The 21,295-nt window shown below is 39.2% G+C and overlaps 2 protein-coding genes across 7 annotated transcripts in view; one reads left to right on the forward strand and one right to left on the reverse strand.

Moving 5' to 3' along the window:
- CEP128 (centrosomal protein 128) overlaps window positions 1-9,397 on the reverse strand; it is a 389,769-nt gene extending 380,372 nt beyond the window's left edge. For 2 of the 6 annotated variants that reach the window (XM_047863628.1, XM_047863625.1), the window contains exons 1-2: window positions 9,138-9,395; window positions 6,902-7,056 (exon numbers count right to left, since the gene is read on the reverse strand). The gene's annotated coding sequence lies outside the window, so the exon portion shown is untranslated. Of the gene's footprint in view, window positions 1-6,901; window positions 7,057-9,137 lie in introns of all 6 variants that reach the window. The other 4 variants (XM_047863630.1, XM_047863631.1, XM_047863629.1 and 1 more) reach the window with 3 other exon arrangements.
- Window positions 9,398-21,105: 11,708 nt separating this feature from the next.
- TSHR (thyroid stimulating hormone receptor) overlaps window positions 21,106-21,295 on the forward strand; it is a 164,398-nt gene continuing 164,208 nt past the window's right edge. The window contains exon 1 of the mRNA XM_047863200.1: window positions 21,106-21,275. Within this exon, the coding sequence (XP_047719156.1) occupies window positions 21,106-21,275 (170 nt within the window). The remainder of the gene's footprint in view (window positions 21,276-21,295) is intronic.

The following is a 21,295-nucleotide window of genomic DNA, read 5'->3' on the forward strand; positions in this document are numbered from 1 at the left end:
CTATATGACTCACTTTGGCCAATAGGATTTTAGCTGACATGGCACAAGCAGGGGCTTGAAATGAGATTACACACTGGAACTTGCTCTTTTGCAAGGCTTCCATCACCAGGATGTGCCCAGGCTACGGTGTAGGAAGGTGTGGGATCCATGGCTGCCCAGTGATTTCCAGCTTAGATCAGCCAGATGAACACAGACAAATCAGTGAGTCTACAGATGATAAGCAGACAGCTTAGCTAACCCATTGCATAGGCAATAAACATGTATTGTCATATGCCTCCAGTTTTGCTTTGCTATGCAGCAAGAGCTAATCTAGCTGAAAAATATAGTTTACTAATAAATCATTTGATTTAGTTCAGAGGATGGTGAATTTCCTGAAGTTTCTTCTCAAGCCTACTCTCCTTCAGAAAACAGGTGAGTTTCAGACTGTCTTCTAATGGTGGAAGAAAAAAAAAAACAGATTCAAATTAGGATGCACAAAATAAGCCCAAGCAGTTGATGAAACAAGTGACAGGCTAGCAATTTTTGAGGAAAAAAATCTAAACAATCATAAATAGCAGCTGGGGATATTTGTTCTCTGTATAACATTAAGTTTTTTGAAAGAAACCAGCAATTTCCTAAGTATATTATAAAGCACATTTGTTCTCTTCCTCCTAGTTTTTAAAGTATAAACAGAAACTCCTCTTGACTTTCCCAGGGAACCAAACAATTTTAAGAAAGGAAAATGGTTCTTATTCCTATTGTACCTTAAATTTCCATATTGCTATATGGCTTACAAAGCATTTGTTAGTCTTTTCTCTTTTGATCTCCCATTTCAATCCTGTGAAGTTGGTATAATTACAACTCTCTACCTTTGCTGAAGAGAAACGGCTAAAATACTTGTCCATGATGGCTTTGCTAAAAAGTTACAATAACAGAACTGGAAGTCACATCTTGTGACTCTGCTTTCTCCACTGCATTCTATACATAAAGAATTATGTAAACTCCAAATACACTGCCCAATCACTCAAACGTTTTCTTTGTCCTCCCCTAATCTGTTTCTTATGATCCATCCTCCCCCTCCAAGAAATGCACTTAAGGCTGGAATATTCCATATGTGCTTGCTTAAAGATTTATATAATGAGCATAATAAAGTATTAAATACTTACATCTGCCATTAATCCAATTTATTACAGCTATTTTAAGATGTCTTTTAAATAATCCTGTCTCTTGTTAAGAATATTTACAACTAGAGCACCTAGGTGGCTCAATCAGTTAAGAGTCCAAAGGCCCCGAGATCGAGATCGAGCCCCGCATCAGGCTCCACACTGACAGTGTGGAGCCTGATTAGGAGTCATTCTTCCCCTCTCTCTTTCTGCCCCTCCCCCACTTGCACTCTCTCGCTCTCTCAAACAAACTTTAAAAAATTGTAAAAAGGATATTTACAACCTATTTCAGACAGCAAAGCATATCTATTTTTTTCAGAAACCATACCCTAAAACCTTAAATTTTTTTAAAAAAAGCATTCTCTTCATGATGTAAATGTATTTCCTATTTCTCTTTTTCTGCCACTCTTTCTCAATCCCCATATTTCTTTCTTGCCCCATTCTTTTTTTACTTTGCATCTTTAGATCTTTCCTGTAACTCTTCTATAATAAAAACATAGAATGTATCTTTATCGTACTTACTGATATACTCATTCAAGAGTTTGGTATTTATTCTTAATTTTAAAAGTGGATAAATAGAATGATTTATATACTCTTTCCAAAGTATAAGAAAATAATTTAGGTCACCTGGGTGGCTCAGTCAGTTGAGCTTCTGACTTCAACTCAGGTCATGATCTCACAGCTCATGGGTTCGAGCCCCACATCGGGCTCTGTGCTGACAGCTCAGAGCCTGGAGCCTGCTTCGGATTCTGTGTCTCCCTCTCTCTCTGTGCCTCCCCCACTTGCATTGTCTCTCTCAAAAATGAATAAACATTAAAAAAATTATATATATATATATATATATACACACACACACACACACACACACACACAGAGGAAGGGAGGGAGGGAGGGAGGGAGAATATAACTTACAAATTAAAAAAAAAAAGGTATTAGGAGTTCTTAACTTTGACTTGTACCATGAACTGTTTCTGGGAATGTTTTTAAAAGTATGAATAAAAATTTTAAACCTACAGGATTAGGGGCGCCTGGGTGGCTCAGTCAGTTAAGCATCTGACTCTTGATTTCAGCTCAGGTAATGATCTCAAGGTTCATGGGTTCAAGCCCCACATTGGGCTCTACGCTGACAGTATGGAGCCTGCTTGGGATTCTATCAACATAAACATTTTTAAAAATTTTTAAAAACATCTACAGGCTTAGAAAGGAATCCAATTATAATGACATGCACTATAATATCATTTAAATACTATTTAAATAAACATAATATCATTTAAAACCAATTACACTTAAAAATTAAATCATTGGGACTCCATGGAAGTAGACCCCACTTTAAAAAGCTCAATTTCAAAATCCTTCAAAAAAACAACAGTTGAGACAATATTAATGCTGAATAACTAGTGCTTTCACATAACAGACTGCCATATGACAATAACCCTACAAAGTATTATTGTCCTGATATATATACAAAAGGCGTAAAGAAACTGAGTATTAAGTGTCCAAGGTTATAGGGTTACCAGGTGGCAGAGCCGAGTCTTGAACCTTTCTCCAAAGCCCAAGATTCCTAGTTATCCCTTCTCTTCACCAATGGCACCACTCAGAATCCAGGACTCTTCTCGACTCATTCCTAGCCACCAACATAGTTTCTCTAACTAGGAGTCTTTTCCTGTCCATTCCAACTTTCACTGACACTTCATTGCCCATGGAAGATTTGAGTCTAGGTTCTTGAATTCAAGAATTCAGGAATTCAAGACCTACAGCTACCCCCCCCTTCTCCAACAAAAGAACTGTAACAACCATAAGGCCCACATTCAGCTGCTGTTACACCAGATTCTCCCACCACTTCATTCTTCACTAATGCCACTAGTTCTGTCTAGAACACCTTCTGCTGTCTACTATTGCCACTTATTTCAAGTCCACTCATCATTCCAGGCATAGCACAGATAATATAACTTCACGGATGCCTTTCATCTCCAGCCAGAAGTGATCTGTCCTTCCTCTGCATTCTTATAGCTCTATAATCATAGTAAGACATTAAACATGCCCATAAAATGTAAATATTTGTAACACATATTTTTTTTTTTAATTCCTTGAATAGGTCAGACTCATTTCACTGCCAGATTCACAGCCTAGAACATTTTCACTCTTTTTCCCTTGGTTAACTCTTACCTTTTCCTTCAAATCTGAGTTCACAGAAAACGCCCCTTAAAAAACTTTCCTTCACTGCTTCCACCCAACTCCGGGCCAAGTGCCCATAGTGGATATGACCTCGTTACAGCCGATAGACAAACTGGCTGTTTACTTGTCTGTTCCCTCAATAGACTCTAAATTTCAACAGAGACTCTATTTACTTTGTTCATGGTTGTATTTCAATACCTAGCATAGTGCTGGGCATGTAGTTGGAACATTTTTAAATGAATTTACAGGTAAATTTTCCTTATTCTCCTGTCTGATTAATCCAGAGACAAATTTCAAAGTACAGGCCCTTGCAAACAGCATGTACTAATTAAATAATTGTTGCATGAAATAATTCTAGTGATAAATGGCTTAATTATCTTAAGCCTTCAAACAATATGGATTTAACTGAAAAGCAGTATCAATAGGAATATTTGATACTTGATAATATGTCTATTTAGAGTAAATAAGGATAAACATTTCAAATTGACTTGAATACGTGTGTGAAAACTTATAACTGAATCAAAACTAGAGGGTTTCCAGGGCACCAGGGTGGCTCAGTTGGTTCACTGTCGGACTTCAGCTCAGGTCATGATCTTCAGTTCATGAGTTTGAGCCCTGCATCTGGCTCTGTGCTGACAGATCAGAGCTTGCATCCTGCTTCAGATTCTGTCTCCCTCTCTCTCTGCTCCTCCTCCGCTTGTACTCTGTCTCTCTCTCAAAAATAAACATTAAAAAAAAATTTTTTTTAATTAAAAAACTAGAGGATTTCCTTGACTTACTACAAATCACCTTATCATTGTCATTTGCACCGGCATTCCTCAATTCCTCAGTTATTGCTTATCTGTACTACAGAGCTCTAAACTCCAAATTACCTAGGCTCTTTATCATCTGGGTCCATTCTCAGTACTGTTTCAATGTACCAACTGCCACTCACCCATTTTTGCCATTTTAAAGCCTTCACTCTCGCATGACAAGCTTTTCTCTTCTTTCTAGGATCTATATAATTTGCCTATCTCTTCTTCCTTTAAAATACTAATCATAGGTCACTTTTTCAATGACATCTCTCTTCAGAAAAGCTTAGTTTAGGTTTACCTTTAATTCACTCATCCATTCACCCATGAGCACTTATATGGCAACTCCTATGCACAGGGTAGACTCTAAATGTTCATCAGCTAACTGGATTCATGTAACCACAAATACTCCCATCTCCCAAACACTGTAAGCACCAGCATTGTACAGATCTACATTAAGAGTTATAAAAATTTCAGGGGCGCCTGGGTGGCTCAGTTGTAGAAGCATTCGACTCTTGATTTCGGCTCAGGTCATGATCTCAGTGTGTGAGTTTGAGCCCTGTGTCAGGCTCTACATTGACAGCATGGAGCCTGCTTGGGATCCTCTTTCTCCCTCTCACTATCTCTTAAAATAAATAAATAAGAAAGAAAAAGAGTTATAAGAATTTCAGAGAGGGGTTATATCTGAGAAAAGCCTGATCAGCCTCTTAGGACCACTCATAATCATTAATAACAAGACACCAGAAACAAGGTTAAAAATCTAAAGCAGGGGGTGCCGAGTAGCTTAGTCAATTAAGCATTCAACTTTTGATTTCAGTTCAGGTCATGATCGTGACATTAAGCCCCACGTCCGGCTCTGCCTGAGCATAGAGCCTGCTTAAGACTGTCTTGCTCCCCTTCCTTCTGCCCCTTTCCCCTTCTCTCAAAAAATAAAAATTAACTTAAAAAAGAATAGTGCAGTTGTAAAGGATGCAAAGGATACATAAACAGGCGATTCACAGAACACATATAGCCCTAACAAACATACAACATACTTTATTTCACTAATAAATGCCAACTAAAATGATAGAATCAGATTCTCCTTTCTCTGTTTTGTATAAATGAAAAAAAGCTTTGGCATGGGCACCCCCTTACTGTAAGAGTATTAACAGAATAGCTTTTCTAGAAAACTGACAAGTAAAAATAAGTAATATTCATCTAGATTCTACCTAGTAGGTATATAGATTCTACACCTATAGGGGCGCCCAGGTGGCTCAGTCAGTTAAGCATCCAACTTCGGCTCAGGTCATGATCTCACCATTCATGAGTTTGAGCCCCACTTCAGGCTCTGTGCTGACAGCTCAGAGCCTGGAGCCTGCTTCAGATTCTGTGTTTCCCAATTTCTCTCTACCCCTCCCCCCTCATGCTCTGTCTCTTTCTCTTTCTCTCAAAAATGAATAAATGTTTTAAAAAAATTTTTTAGATTCTACATCTATAAATATTATTCCAGGACAACAGTAGAAGTCAAATGTATACATCTTACCTGTAGGTGTACATATAATTTCATTGCAGAGTTATTTATGTTAGTAAATAAATAAATAAGAAAAAACACAAATAATACAGTAAATGTATCCAGTCATTGGGATACTGGTAGCAGTTAAAACCCACAAGGAGAATTTTATGTGCTGACTTGTAATATTAACAAGAAATAAAAACACACTATGGGATATTTATGAACATGCTGAAAACACTTTCTACTAGAATCAACCTAGTGACAATACTCTATGGATAACAATAAACTCTAGATTATTTGCATATTACTCCCAGATGTGTCAAGACTGCAGCTGAGAATTTCTGGGCTAGATTATCCTAGCAGGTCCTTCCAGCTCTAAAATTCTTTAAATCTAAGGACTTTGTACAACACAGATCTTGGACACAGTGTTACTGCAAGGTCTCAATGGGTCTCCCCTATATGTTTAAGTGCCTTTATCAAAATGCAACATGAAAATGTTAAAAAGTGTCCAGAATTTTAAATCTATGTTGCAAAACTTGAGTTTTGTTTGTTTTTGCAACACTTGAGTTTTTAACACTACACCCTTGATTTTCAATTCATGTTGAATGTTGAATATGCATACTCTACAGAAATCACAAATTATAACTACCTCTTACCTCAATAATGTAAGGAACATTATACCTTAAAAAAACTGAAAAAGCTAACAGAACCCTCTGAATATATAAAGAGACAAAAAACAGTAAACATTGCTTATATGGTATACCTAATCTAAAAACGCTAACTCTAAATCAAATCTGACTTAAGAGCAGTCATAAACAACAATGGGTCCTCTTTGTAGTGGACAGGACTGGGATTTGGAATCAACAGATCTGGAGACAAAGACCACTCTTTTGGGGCTCCAGATACCAAGAAAGTCAAAAAACTCTATCTTAACCTCAACTGTTTCATTTGTAAAATGAAAATAAGCATAATAAAAGTGGCACAGAGATAGAATGCAAAAGGTGCCTAATACAGTGCCTGGGACAAAATAGGTTCTCAAATACTGGTCAAACAGAAACAGATGCATCACTGTTGCTTTTGTTGAGGTATCTAGTTTGTTCCCCCTGAATTTCTGTAACATCAAATCTATTTTGTTCATCTGCATTTTTGTAACACCCTTTCACAACCAACCTATTTTATCTTTGTACTACATATTAGAAAGGAGTTTCTTGCCCCCCCCCCAAGTCTATCTGTTGAAATATATTTATCCACCATATGCAAAAATTCGTTAGCTCAGAAACTCAGGGAAAAAGCATACTTACAAAACACACCCCCAAAACTCCGTGTTGTTCTCCTCTGAGCTCAGTGCTCTTCTTTGGCACATATGTCTGCCTCCTATCATTTCTTCATGAGGTTCAGGGCAAAAGGCCTAGTCAAGTAGACGATCTTTGGTTGCCCTACACCTTCCCCAAATCACCTACAGACAAATGAAACAAGGGGGTAAAACACACTTACAACCTTAATTTTTTTATATAATGAAAGATCAAAATAAGCTCACTCTCACTACACACAATTTAGTGCATATCAGAGAACAGAGAAAATTATCCTTAGATCATGTAAAAGCCCCAGTGAACTCACAGGAATTCTTTACATCCAAGTGCCCAGCCAGCATAGTCTTCACTGGTCACTTCCACTCATGCCTGGTCACCCCTTGGGCTGGCTAGGGTGAATTGTAGCCCAAGTCTGGCCAAAAGTAGTGTCCCTGAGCAGATCTATTAGTGGGTAAACTAACTAAGGCAGATAACGAAATTAACATGTTACTTCTGAATTTGATGGCTAAATTGTATTTCTAAGCCAGTAAGGAACTATCTGATAGCACTCCTAAAGGCAACATTTTATAAGCTGCCCAATTCTTCCCACATTTAGTATTGCAAATCAGTAAGTAAAATGCCTTTGGTTGTAGGAAAGAGCTACGGACAGAAATGTTTTCAATTCTTTGTGACTGCTTTCAAAGCAATCTGCAAAAACCCAGCTAGTTATTCTGATAATTGGTCATTGTCTCAAAAAAAAAAAAAAAAAAAAAAGTATTGTGGAAAAGTTAAAGTAAACTGTTAGAAGGTTCAAAATGGCCCAGATCATGCAATGACAGAGAGGACAGACTGGGATGACACAGGTATAGTGCACAATTCACTCTTCTTTAAAAAAAAAAGGGGGGGGGGGCAAACTTCCCCAGGTGAGTTATACCAATAACCAAACTGTTCTGTGCCAATGTGAAATGGCTGAAGTTTTAATCTTCTATCTGTCCTGCCAATACAGTAGTGACTGGCCACATGTGGCCTAGTGAGCTCTTAAAACCTGGCCAGTTTGAAATGACACGTGCTGTAAGTGTAAAATACATAAAAGAATGTGAAGACTTAACGCCATTAAAAAAATTGTTTTAAGAATGTAAAATATCTCTGGGGCGCCTGGGTGGCGCAGTCGGTTAAGCGTCCGACTTCAGCCAGGTCACGATCTTGCGTTCCGTGAGTTCGAGCCCCGCGTCGGGCTCTGGGCTGATGGCTCAGAGCCTGGAGCCTGTTTCCGATTCTGTGTCTCCCTCTCTCTCTGCCCTTCCCCCGTTCATGCTCTGTCTCTCTCTGTCCCAAAAATAAATAAACGTTGAAAAAAAAAATTAAAAAAAAAAGAATGTAAAATATCTCAATAAATTTCATATTTGACTACATGTTAAAATGAAAACGTTTTAGACATACTATGCTAAATAAATTCTTAAAATTAATTTCACCAGTTTCTTTTTACTTGTCTAGCATGGGCACCAGAAAATGTAAATGGGTGTGTGGCTCACATTTTATTTCTATTACACAGCAAAGATCTGCATAATTGATAAAATAACAAATACTGAGCATTTCTGTGTCAGGTCCTGTGCTAGATACTCCACACAAAACTGAGAACAGCTGCAATGTGGTTTTAAAGACGTCTGTGCAAGTGACTGTGCAAGTGACTGAGCTTCATCAAACCAATAAAGGATGAGGCTGGAATTCAATGTCAGGTGTTCCTGCTAAATAACTCAAATAAGGGACTGTTAACAGCTAATGTTGGGGCAACCTCCTTCATGGCCTGGGAAAGCCACGTCGCTGATACAGTGTTCCCAAGGGTAGCAAACTTTTGTAACTATAGAACAGGTACAAAAACGTCAAGTTATATCCCCGTCAAGCTAACACCAGAATGAGCCCAAATCCTTGACAGCTCAGGCTTCGCAGCTGCTAGCAACAAAACTAACCGCTCAAAAAAAAAAAAAAAAAAAAGCCTACGTAATTCAAATTCCCTGGATGACTTGGCCAGAATTTGTGAACACTCACGCCGAGAGAAGGGGGGACGGGATACCAGGCACGCTGTCTCCCCCTACCCTGGCAACACTCCACCCATCCAAGGCCCCACTCCAGATTTCCTTGTAGCTTTTGTGTCCCCACCTCTGGGACCAGGGGAAGTGAGACCTAAAACGACTACGATAGGATAAGGAAGCAGTAAAGAAAGGGCGAGTAGGCATTTGAGGGCAGGTACCTGAGATAGAAAAGGACCCTAAGTCCTTAAAGCCGGATCATCGCCGAGGCCCCTCCCGGGTCCCACGGCCGCCAGCGACCCAGAAGGTGCAACTGACCTGACGCTGCGGCGCAACCGACTCTGCTCTCTCCAGACTCGCAGCTATGGCAACTTGAACTAGCCGCCCAGCCACAGCGAGCGAACAAGACCCCGCTGCTGTTGCCGCTTGGCACTCTGGGAGTTGTAGTCCATCTTGTCCCCAAAAGCAAGGAGTCGTCCAGGGAGAGAGGCCCTAGGAGAAACTTCAAATCCCAGGATGTCATACGACTGGCCTAAGGGCCACTTTCCCGGAAGAAGCCGGATTAGCTGGCACCTGAGTCCCTGGGCCTCGCCCTCTTGCCCTGTTCTTTTTTTTTTTTTAAAGGGCCAGTAACTTCTACAGGAAGCAAACACCTGAGAGTGAATTAACGGTAATTTAATCAGAAAAGTCCAAAATATTCACTTAAGAAAAAAAAAGAAAAGAAAAATTCGAAGTAGTTGCAATAATGACAGACTCCGTTTCTTTTACTGCTTTCAGACAGGGAAGAGTCATTTCCATGAGTAAAACGTACAAATCCTCTTACTACCAGAGCGCAATGTCTTTTTCCTAAGATCCACAAATTCTTAGAACTGGAAGGGAACAGAGAAGATTATCTAATAAAACCCTTTAGGCCTAGAAAGAGTGAGTGACTTACCCAAGATCACATTAACTCATTAATGGCAAACCAAAGTCTTTAAGGCTGTCACTTCATGATTGCTACTACGCTGAGTCTAGAGTGTCATCTCCACAGTCATTCTAGAACATGAGACAGACGTATGCCACTCAGAGAAGTCGGTTTCAGCTGAGAAAAGGCAATAAAAACGTCAACAAAGAACTCAACTTTGGAAAAGCTAAGAAGTGAAAAATCAATTAGTCATGTAGAGCCTCATTTCTTTGTGCTCTGCCAAAAAGACCATTGATCACTTCCTCAAGTCTTAAATCAAAATTTACCTTATCTGTGAAAGCTTTCTTGGCTACCTCAAGAGAGCTAGATCGCATTAAATGCATAGTTTCCCTATTCTAATAATTTTGTACTGTAATTATCCATTTCCCTGTTGGTCTCTTCCATCAGACTCAGCCCTTCAAAGGCAGGGGCCAAATCTTTTAAAATCAGTACCTCTCTTCTCAGCCCTTCCTCACTTCCCACTCTCCCTTCACATCTCTTTCTCTCTCTCTCTCCCTGTCATACACAAAAACATAAATAATTAGCATATAAATTTGATGTGTTACAATAACTCCAACATTTTCTCTGGCCAACACTGAGGGGTAAAATTTATTTCATAACCAGTTTGAACATAATTCTTCTAAAAATTACCTATGTATTTTCATCTATCTTCAAGCTGCTTGCTCACAGTTGTATTCAAGAATACACTCCACCTGACACAGAGATTAAGATAATTCAGAACAGCCATAAAATTTCCCCATATGCATGCAGAAGCATAATAACTCTATTATTTACCTATTAATGTTTTAATTTTTCAAAACAATTACATTCATTCATTTAATTCAGCAAATGTATGCCGTATCTTTCTAGTATCCAAACATTGTATTAGACACTCAAAATGCAGTAAACGTGAGGAGACGAACATGTTGCTCTAAGTGAAGAAACATACCATTTAACAAATTTCTACAAATCTGGGTGATAGAGTACTGGGTAGGTTTCAATGCAGACACATAAAATAGAAACTTTTTAAGGAAGTGATATCTGATCAAATGGAGGAAGAATGACCACCAAAACAGCTAATGTCAGCAGTAATAAAAAACTGTCCACAACCTCTCTTCACTGGTCCAACCATATTTAGAGAATAAATTCAATTCAGGAGACCCCATTTTTAAAGTGACATTACCAAAATAAAGCAAAATCAGAAAACACAACTGGGGCTAATGGGTGGAGAATCATATTTGAGTTCATTATGACCAAGATATTTTAAAATACACTATTAAATTACAGCAACTTTTGTCATATAGTGTGCTCTCAACCCACAGATATGACACCTAGAAAAAATATAGTGAAGTCAGATCATAGAATCTTTCTTCTTCTTTACAAGATAGACAAAAATAAGAAAGCCAATAAAAAAATATTTTACACAAAATGTGTCTTATAACTCCCCAATGACACTTATTGCTTTTAATCAGTATGACAGGCACATGTTATCCAACCCCAAAATCACACTCAAGTTGAATCACCTGATGTTAAAGCTGGAAAAACCCACAAAGATTATCACCAGCAGTAGCCATCTTCTGCAAACAATACAAATAGAAGTATAGAGAGATTACATGATGTATTGGTTTGCTAGTGCCATTATAGTAAGATACGACAGAGTGGGGGGCTTAAAAAACAGAGATTTATTTCTCACAGTTTTGGAAGCTGCAAGTCCAAAAGCAAGGTATCAATAGCGTTAGGTTCTCCACAGGCCTCTTTCCTAGGCTTACAGGTAGCTGTCTTTTCTCTTTGTCCCCACATGGCCTTTCCCCGAAGTAGGCAAGTACCTGATGTCTCTCCCTTTTCTTATAAAGACACTAGTTATTTTGGATTAGGGCCCCACCCTTAAAATGTCATTAAACCTTTATTACCTGCTTAAAGGCACTATCTTCAAATACGGTAATATTGATGGTTAGGGTTTCAATGTATGGGGTTGGGGAGGAAGGGGGACATGATTCAGCCTATAACACATGATCTCCTCAAAATTTTACCTATTTACAATTAGTGCCATCAATGATCTTCCCACAACACCATACCTTGATAATAGTAGATGTGGCAGATATTTTTGACATACCTCACCCATATCACCCTTTAACTGGGAATGATTCTACCCACAGTGTTGGGCCCCAAAGCCTTGTTTATATTATACAAAGCCCCTTTTCTGACCATGGCTATTTGGTCAGTGGCTGAAACAATTTGGGCCAGTCAGGATCTTTATCCTCTGAGGGTTTAAAATTGGGACTCAAGCATTCAATTGGTTGCCTGAATAGTCTTGATGTGAGGGTACAAACTGAGGCTTTCTCAGTGAGATGACCATCTTCATCTATGTTCAAGGAGAAACTGAAAAATCTAATCTTCAGAGAAAGAGAGAAATGAGAAAATCAGCAAAAGTAAACCGCGCAGCCCCAGAGGAAATGAGCCTAAGAGGAGAGAATCTTGGTTCCTGACAATTTCCAAGTTCCTGGCCTTAATCTCTTGCTATTTCCACTTACATTTTATGTATTTGTGTTCTGGGATACATTAGAGAAAGATGGAGGTGGTTAAATGTCCATATTCAAGACTCAGACCACTTGGGTTCAAATTCTACCTGTAATACCTATCAGCTATGTCACCTCAAGCAAGTGTATTGAATCACTCTGTGCCTTCATGGAGATGATAAGAATAGTACCTAACATGTAAAGTTGTTTTGAGGATAAAAGAAATTAATGTATATGAAGCATTTCGCCCAGGGTCTAGCCCATAGTAAGCACTCGATATATGTTGGCTGATATATAACATGATCTCCCAGAATGTTAATTCCATGTACATCGAGACTTTATCGCTTTTTTCTAGGTACTTAGATCAAAGAATATACCTTGTTGCCTGCTGATGATTTCCCTCTTGAAGCTTAAGTTCTGTTGATTGAAATCCAAAGACCCTAGACTAAGATGACATTGGTGAATCCTAATTGTCCAGCCTGTGAGATCTGAGGTCCTAACATTACATGTAATTTTTTAGGCAGGGTTATCAGAAGTGATTCTGAACCATACCAAACATTAAACATCTAAGCGGCCTAATCAACAGAAGGTTCTGGAATGGGGCTAGTCTGAAAGCACTGACATGATCATCATACCCTAACTCATCTAGAATAAGTAAGCATAGGAAAGGGAATACAACTATTACATAAGAAGCTGGTGAGCAGCAGACAGAGGCTGTGCTATTTCAAGTAAAAGGGGCAGAAGTTTTGTTTCACCAATACCTTGAAAACTCATACCACTGTGAAACAACAGCAAATTGATTATTTCCATGTGATGGGAAAATATAATTGAAATACTAACCAAAAATTTCCTCAAGTATTTTCTTTTCCCACTTGGTTCTCCTCCAACCTCCATTTCAGCCAGCTAAGCTATTCTATGCTTATGGCCTCAGAGAAGGTATGTGACCACAGGAAGCAGAAAGGGAAAGGAAGAGGAGGAGAAAAAAAAGAAAAACTATTCTTTTCTTGGCTTTTGAGCCTTAGGCATCTAGATCCTCAGGTAAGACTGGTCACATAGTCACATAACTTGTGGGTCCAAGTGCAAAATGAAAATGTCAGGCCCTGTTTAAAATTGATTCAGATTGTCAAAAATGGTGTCAGCAGAGCCTTAAACCAAGAACACAGCCCTGTGGAATTGCCAGATCACCAATGGAACAGAATAGAGAGTTCAGAAATAAACCCATGATTATGGTCAATATATCTGTGACAAAGGAGGCAAGAATATACAACGGAGAGAAGACAGTTTCTTCAATAAATGCTGCTGGGAAAACCATACAGCTACATGCAAAAGAATGAAACTGAACCACTTTCCACTACCACACCAAAAATAAACTTAACATGGATTAAAGACCTAAATGTGAGACCTGAAACTATAAATACCCTGGAAGAGAACACAGGCATTTCTCTGGCGTTGGCCATTGTAACATGTTTCTAGATATGTCTTGTAAGACAAGGGAAACAAAAGCAAAAATAAATTGTTGGGACTACATCAAAATAAAAAGCTTTTGCACAGTGAAGGGAACCATCAACAAAACAAAAAGGCAATCTACTGAATGGGAGAAGTTATTTGCAAATGACATATCTGATAAGGGGTTAATAAACAAAATATACAAAAAACTCACAATTCACCACCAAAAAAACCCCTAAACAATCCAATTAAAAAATGAGCAGAGGACCTGAATGGACATTTTCCCAAGGAAGATCTACAGATGTTCAACAGACACACAAAAAGTCATCAGGGAAATGCAAATCAAAACCACAATGAGATATCACCTTACACCTGTTAGAAGGGCTAAAATCAAAGAGACAAGAAATAGCAAGTGTTGGTGAGGATGTGGAGAAAAAGGAACCCTCATGCACTATTGGTAGGAATGTAAACTGGGTACAGCCACTATGGAAACAGTACAGCAGTTCCTCCAAAAATTAAAAATATAAATACCAAGTGGTCCAGGGCACCTGAGTGGCTCAGTCGGTTGAACATCTGACTTTGGCTCAGGTCATGATCTCCCGGTTCATGAGTTCAAGCCCCACATCAAGTTCACTGCTGTCAGCACAGAGCCCACTTTGGATTCTCTGTCCCCTTCTCTCTGCCTCTCACCCACTTGTGCTCTCTCAAAAATAAAATAAAAACATTAAAAGAAAAAAATGCTATATGGTCCAATAATTCTACTACTGGATATTTTACACAGAGAAAACAAAACTACTACTTCAAAAAGATATGTGCACTCCTATGCTTTAAGTGTTTATCTATCTTGAAAGAGAGAGAGAAAGTGCAAGTGGGGGAGGGGCAGAGAGAGGGAGAGAGAGAATTCCAAGCAGGCTTCATGCCCTCAGTGCAGAGTCTGACACAGGGCTTGATCCCACAAACTGCAAGATCATGACCTGAGCCAAAATCCAGAGTCAGACACTTAACCAACCAAGCCATCCAGGCATCCCCATTCCTATGTTTATTACAGAATTATTTACAATAGCCAAGATATAGAAGCAACCTAAGTGTCTACCAATAGATGAATGGATAAGGAAGACATGGCATGATAAGATCATGCCATTTGTGACAGCATGGATGGACTTAGACGGTATTATGCTAAGTAAAAAAAGTCAGATCGAGGAAGACAAATAACATATGATTTCACCCATGGTTGCCAGAGGGGAGGGAGAAGGAGAATGAGAAAAATGTGAGATATAAGCTTCCAGTTATGGATGCATAAGTCACTAGAATAAAAGGGACAGCATAAAGAACATAGTTAATGGCACTGTAATAGTACTGTGGATGCAGGGGAGGGGCAGAGAGAAAGGGAGAGAGAGAATTCCAAGCAGGCTCAGCTCTATCAGTGCAGAGTCCGATGCAGGTTCAAACCCATGAACCTTGAGATCATGACCTAAGCCAAAAACAAGAATTGGACACCAAACCAACTGAGCCACCCAGGCGCCCCACAGCAATGCTTTTTAAGACAGTAAATATCAGACAAAAAAGGGCAATAATCCCTGAGAGAAAGGAAACAAGTAAGGTTAGCCTTACAATTGCACAACTTAACTGCCTTGAATTTCTAGGTCATAGTACAAGGAGAAGGAAGCCAGGCAGTGGCTGGATGCTCTGAATTAAGGAAACAAAGCTGAGAATCTGAAAAGCCCAATGTAACTGGAGTTTGCAGGACAGAAACTGGAGAGAAGAGAACTACACAGAGAGAAAACTCCAGAGAACCACAAAGGGTCTCCATGGAGTATTCAGCTGAGTATGCATTTTCATATGCATGTGAAGAAACTAGAGAAAGGAGCATCTGACAAGATTGGAGGAGAAAGTGCCTGACTGCCACACAGGACCAGGAATGGGTGACTATTCCCAACAGGGAACTGAAATGCTTTATTACTCTTGGACTGTTAGGGTAGACACTCAGAAAAGTCTTGGCTCAGGAATGGGGAATATGTAGCAACAGATGAAAGCTACTCTGGCCCCATGTAACAAACCTGGAAAGCAAGATCCAAAACTATCAAGCTGTTTCCAAGTAATTTAACCATACCTGACAACAAATATCAAAAACCACTATATGAAGGCAAATAATCCAGCACCAAAAGGAGTAAAATTTCCCACATCTGATATCCAAACAAAGATTATCAGGCATGCCAAGAAGAAGGAAAAAGCAACCTTTCTAAAATGACCCAAAATTAACAAAAATGTTAGAACTACCAAACAAGCACATTTTTGTGGGTTGAATTGTGTCCTCCAGAAAGATATCTTGAAGTTTTAACACCTGGTACTTGTGGAGGTGACCTTATTTAGAAATAGGGTCTTTGCATATATTCGAGTTAAATTGAGGTTATACTGGATTAGGGCTCACCCTTGTCCAATGACTGGTGCCCTTATATGTAGGGGGAATTTGGATCATAGAGACACACACAGAAAACATCTTGAGATTGGAGTGATGGAAGCCACATCAGGGACTGTTGGTGACCATCAGAGGCTACAACAAAAGGGAAGGAAGTTACTCCCCCTAGAGACGTCACATAGAACATGTACTTGACAACACCTTGATTTTGGACTTCTACCCTCCAAAACTATGAGGGAATTATTTTTCTGTTGTTGTTGTATTTTTTTAAGTTTATTTATTTATTTTAAGAGAGAGGGAGAGAGAGATCATGAGTAGGGAAGAGGTAGAGAGAGAGGAGAGGAGATCCCAAGCAGGCTCTGCACTATCAACACAGAGCCCTATGCAGGATTTGATCCCATGAACCATGTGTTCATGACCTGAGGCAAAATCAAGAGTTGACGCTCAACTGACTGAGCCACCCAGGAACCCATATTTTTCTGTTGTTTTAAGCCATTGAATTTGTGATACTTTGTTACAGCATTAAAAAAATACAGACATCAAAATAGTTACTGTGGTTTTTATGTCCAAGAAGTTACAGAGATAGGCAAAATATGGAAAAGGCTTAATTTGACATTCTAGATATGAAAACTTCACCTGAGATGAAATATATACTGATAGGATTAGTGGCAGATCAACTGTTTCAGGAAGAAAAGAGAATCCTGAATTTGAAGACATAGCAAAAGAAACTATCCAAAGTGAAAAACAGAGAAAAAATATTTCTAATGAAATAAATATCAGTTGACCTCTTTGTGAGACAACTTTAATCAGCCTAATAGAAGTGTAATAATCAGAGTCTTCTCAAAAGAGCAGAGAGCCATAGGGGATAGAAAAATATGAAGAAATGATATCTAAATTTTTTTCAAATTTGATGAAAACCACAAACATGCAAATCCAAGAACCTCAAAATACTACAGAAGTAATATGAAGAAAAATACATCAAGGCACATGGTAATCCAATTACTCTCAACCAGTGATAATGAAAGTCTTAAAAGCAGCCTGAGGGAGGGGGAAAAAAAAGTGTGTTACAAAAGAACAAAGAAAGTTATGACAGAATATTTTCCTTGGAAACAGTGCAAGCAACAAAACAATCGAGCAATAGTTTTTGAATACTGAAAGAGAAAAATACTATCAATCGATAATTCTATACATAGCAATGATATACTTGAAAAATAAAGGCAAAATGAATGCTTTTTCAGGCACACAAAAGCTGAAATCATTCATAGCTAACTGATGTGTACTACAAGAAATGCTAATGCAAGTCTTATGATTTAAGTTTCTTTAAAAGATAATTGAGTATCTTACAAATAACAATGTATTGTAGTGCTTGTAACTTATGCATGAGTAAAATTCCTGGCAGCAGAAGCAAAAAAAGGCCCTAGGAGAGAAAAAATGAAAGTCAAGTACTTAGATCATACATAAAGTAGTGTAATATCAACTGAAGGCAGACCATAATAGCTTAAAGATGTATACTATAAACCCTAATACAACCACAATAATAACTAGACAAAGAGTTATAGCTATGAGTCAACAAAGAAGATAAAATGGAATGATGAAATTTCCTGAATTAATCCCAAAAAAGGTTTTTACAAAAAAGGGGGGGAAAAAAAGCAAAACCAAAACCAGGTGAAACAAATATGAGACTAGTAGCAAGATTATGAACTTAAACTTATTATCGATAATGACATCAAATGTAAATGATCTATACAACCAAAATAAAAGATAGAGATTGCCAGATTGAGAGCAAACCTAACTGTGGTATGTGTAAGAAATGCACTTTAAATATAAAGACATAAAGAGGTTAAAATAACATATTGAAAAACAATAACGTGGTAATGCTAATCAAAAGAAAGTTGGATTGGGCCTATCAATAAGTAGATTAAAAAACAAAGGATATTACCAAAATAAAGAAGCCCATTTAATAATGGTAAGGGCATCAATTTACCAAGAAAATAAGAGTTCTAAACATCTATGTATAGGATGTCAATATACATGAAGCAAAAACTGACAGAAAAGCAATAGAAAAAAAGAAAAATCCCCAATGTAGTAAAAAATACTCAGTACCCATAAATCATAGTTGATATAATAAATAGAAAAATCATAAAAAAATACATAAGACTTGAACATTATCAACCATATGACCTATTGATATTTACAGAATGCATGCCTCAACAACAGCAGAATACACCTTTTTTCCCAAATGTACACAGCACATTTATCAAAATAGACCACATTCTGAATCATAATACAAGTGTCACTGAACTTAAACATTTTCAAGTCATAAAACCTGTAATTTTTTCTCCAAATGGAATATTTTTAGAAATCAGTAACAGAACAATATCTGGAAAATCACCAAATATTTGGAAACTAACACACTTCTAAATAACCCATGAATCAAAGAAGAAATTTTTGAAAATTAGAAAGTATTGTAAGCTGAATGAAAATAAATTTACAAGATATCAAAATTTATGAGATTAGCACTTACGGGGAAAATATAGCACAATATATCTATAATATTATCAAAGAAAGAAGTCTCAAATCAATGCCTTCAGCCTTAAGAAACTAAGAAGGAAAATCAAACCCAGTGGATGCAAAAAATAAAAAATAAAAAAAAAACAACAAACAATAAAGATCAGAGCATTTATCAATTAAATGGAACATAGAAAAACAATATAGAATTATGAAACAAATGTATGCTTCTTTGAGAACATTAATAAATTTAAAATTATTGGCAAAAAATGTGTTCATAGCATTCTCATCATCCTCTTCATAGCTTGTATAATATGTTCTAATATCAACTCTCTCATACCTGATACTGGTAATTTGTGTCTTTTTTGCTTCTTTCCTGATTAGTTCACTGAAAGCTTATATTTTGATGGGGAGGAGAGAGCAGAAAGAGACAGGCAATAAATGAGTGAACTAATCAATAACAACACCCAATGATAAGTGACAGTGAAACAAGATAATATGATCAGGGGAGACAGTACTTTAGACAGGATTTTCAGAGGAAAACTTTCTGAGGCATTGGTGTTTAAAGCAAGATATGAATACTCTGAAGATCTGGGGACATGTTCCAGCATAGAGGTCCAGCGACAGCAAATCCCAGAGGTGATAAGAAACTTGTTCCAGGTCCAGCAAAGTGATGGTAGGGGGTGGCCCTTGAAAGGCAGGGATCAGCAAACTTTGGCTTTCAGGTCAAAGCCTGCCCCAGGCCTACTTTGGTACAGCCTACAAGCTAAGAATGGCTCTTATATTTGTAGAGGGTTGTATGAAAAAAGAAGAGGAGGAGAAAATGTGATAAAATATTTACTGTATGGTTCTTTATAGGAAAAGCCTACCAGCCCCTATAGTAGGACCTTATTGGTTAGGCTAAAGAATTTACAAGTAATCTTTTTCTTTCTTTCTTTCTTTCTTTCTTTCTTTCTTTCTTCTTTCTGTGGATGAGTATTCCATGGTACGGATGTGTCACTGTTCACCCATTACCTAGTCAAAGGAATTTTGGGGTGTTTCCATTTTGGGGTGATTATTAATAAAAGCCTATAAACTTTGAAATACACATATTTTAAATGTAGAGTGCAATGACTTTTACCAAATGTGCACATCCTTTTAACCTCCAGTCTAATTAAGATATAGAACATTCCCATAACCCCTGTGAGTTCATTCCTATTTTTTTTCCTAGTCAATCTCTGATCGTTATTTGGATTTCCATTACCTGTCCTTGTCCCAGAAGAACATATAAATAGAATCTCACAGTATGTGAGGAGCTGATATTCTCTTTACTCCAAGAAGAATACGTAAGCAACCGAAGGCTTTTAAGAGGGAAATTGGGACAATCTGATTTATATTTTAAACTATCGTTTTGGCTACTGTGGGAAGAATGATGAGTAGAAGATAACGTGCCACTTATGTATCCTTTTTCTTCCCATCTTGGGGGTGGTGGTGGTGCGGAATGTGGTTCAATAAAATTCCTGAGCAGACCAGGATTGACCGGCCAGCTTCAAATCTAATGGCAAAGCTGGATTCGGAGTTGGGATCAGAGCACGCACGACACTGTTCCTGCAGTTCCCCGTTGTGCACGGCAGATGGCCCCCGAGCGCAGTTCCTGGCCCGCTTCGCAGAGCGCGCTGCTGCCTGGAGAGCCCCGCGCGGCCAGGCGACTCCGCGCCCAGGTTTCGGTGCGTGTGGCGGGTCGCGCCCTGGGATCCAGGTTTGCGCGGAAGTCGGCGGGCAACGACGATCTGCCCGGGGTGTCGCGCCCGGCTGCAGCCGCACTCCGGGTGGCCACCGACGCGTGTCCGCCGCCGACTCTCCGCAGAGGCATCTTAGGCGGGGAGAAGCTGAAGTTCTGCAGGACCCCCGTCCGCCCCGGGACAGTCCAGCCGCGGGGACTTTCTCCGGCTACAGTGCGTGCGGTAGACCCGGCAGGCGGTGCCCGTGGGAGGCTACCCACGGGGAAAGCGGCCCACTGGGTTTAGAGACAAGGCAGCTTCTAAACTAGTCTTTGGAGAGAACTCGGCTGGAACGCAGAAGGGACAGCCCGGACTGGTGTTGAGTGTCGGGGAACCGACGGAGCGGGCTGCATAGCTCCAGGGACGGGAGTGAAGCAATTAGGCTTGTTTGGGTGGAGAGTTGCCTAGGGAAACCGAACACTTAAGAGCCTCTTCTTTCCCCTCTCCAGCCTCCTCTTGGGTGCTGAAGTCACAACACCAGCGAGTCCTCTCTCCTCCCACGCCTCCGTCTGCCTTCCAGACCGCGGGAGCCCAAGGCGCAGAGGGCCGGGAACGAGACGTCAGTGGAGGATGAAGAACTAGCCTTGGGACCCTTGGAAAATGAGGCAGACGCCCCTGCTGCAGCTGGCGTTACTTCTCTCCCTTCCCAGGAGCCTGGGGGGGAAAGGGTGTCCGTCTCCGCCCTGCGAGTGTCACCAGGAAGATGACTTCAGAGTCACCTGCAAGGATATTCACCGTATCCCCAGCCTACCGCCCAGCACGCAGACTCTGTGAGTACCTGGGAGAGGAG

This window comes from Prionailurus viverrinus, chromosome B3 (genome assembly GCF_022837055.1).
Source record: "Prionailurus viverrinus isolate Anna chromosome B3, UM_Priviv_1.0, whole genome shotgun sequence".
NCBI classification, from domain to species: Eukaryota; Metazoa; Chordata; class Mammalia; order Carnivora; family Felidae; genus Prionailurus; species Prionailurus viverrinus.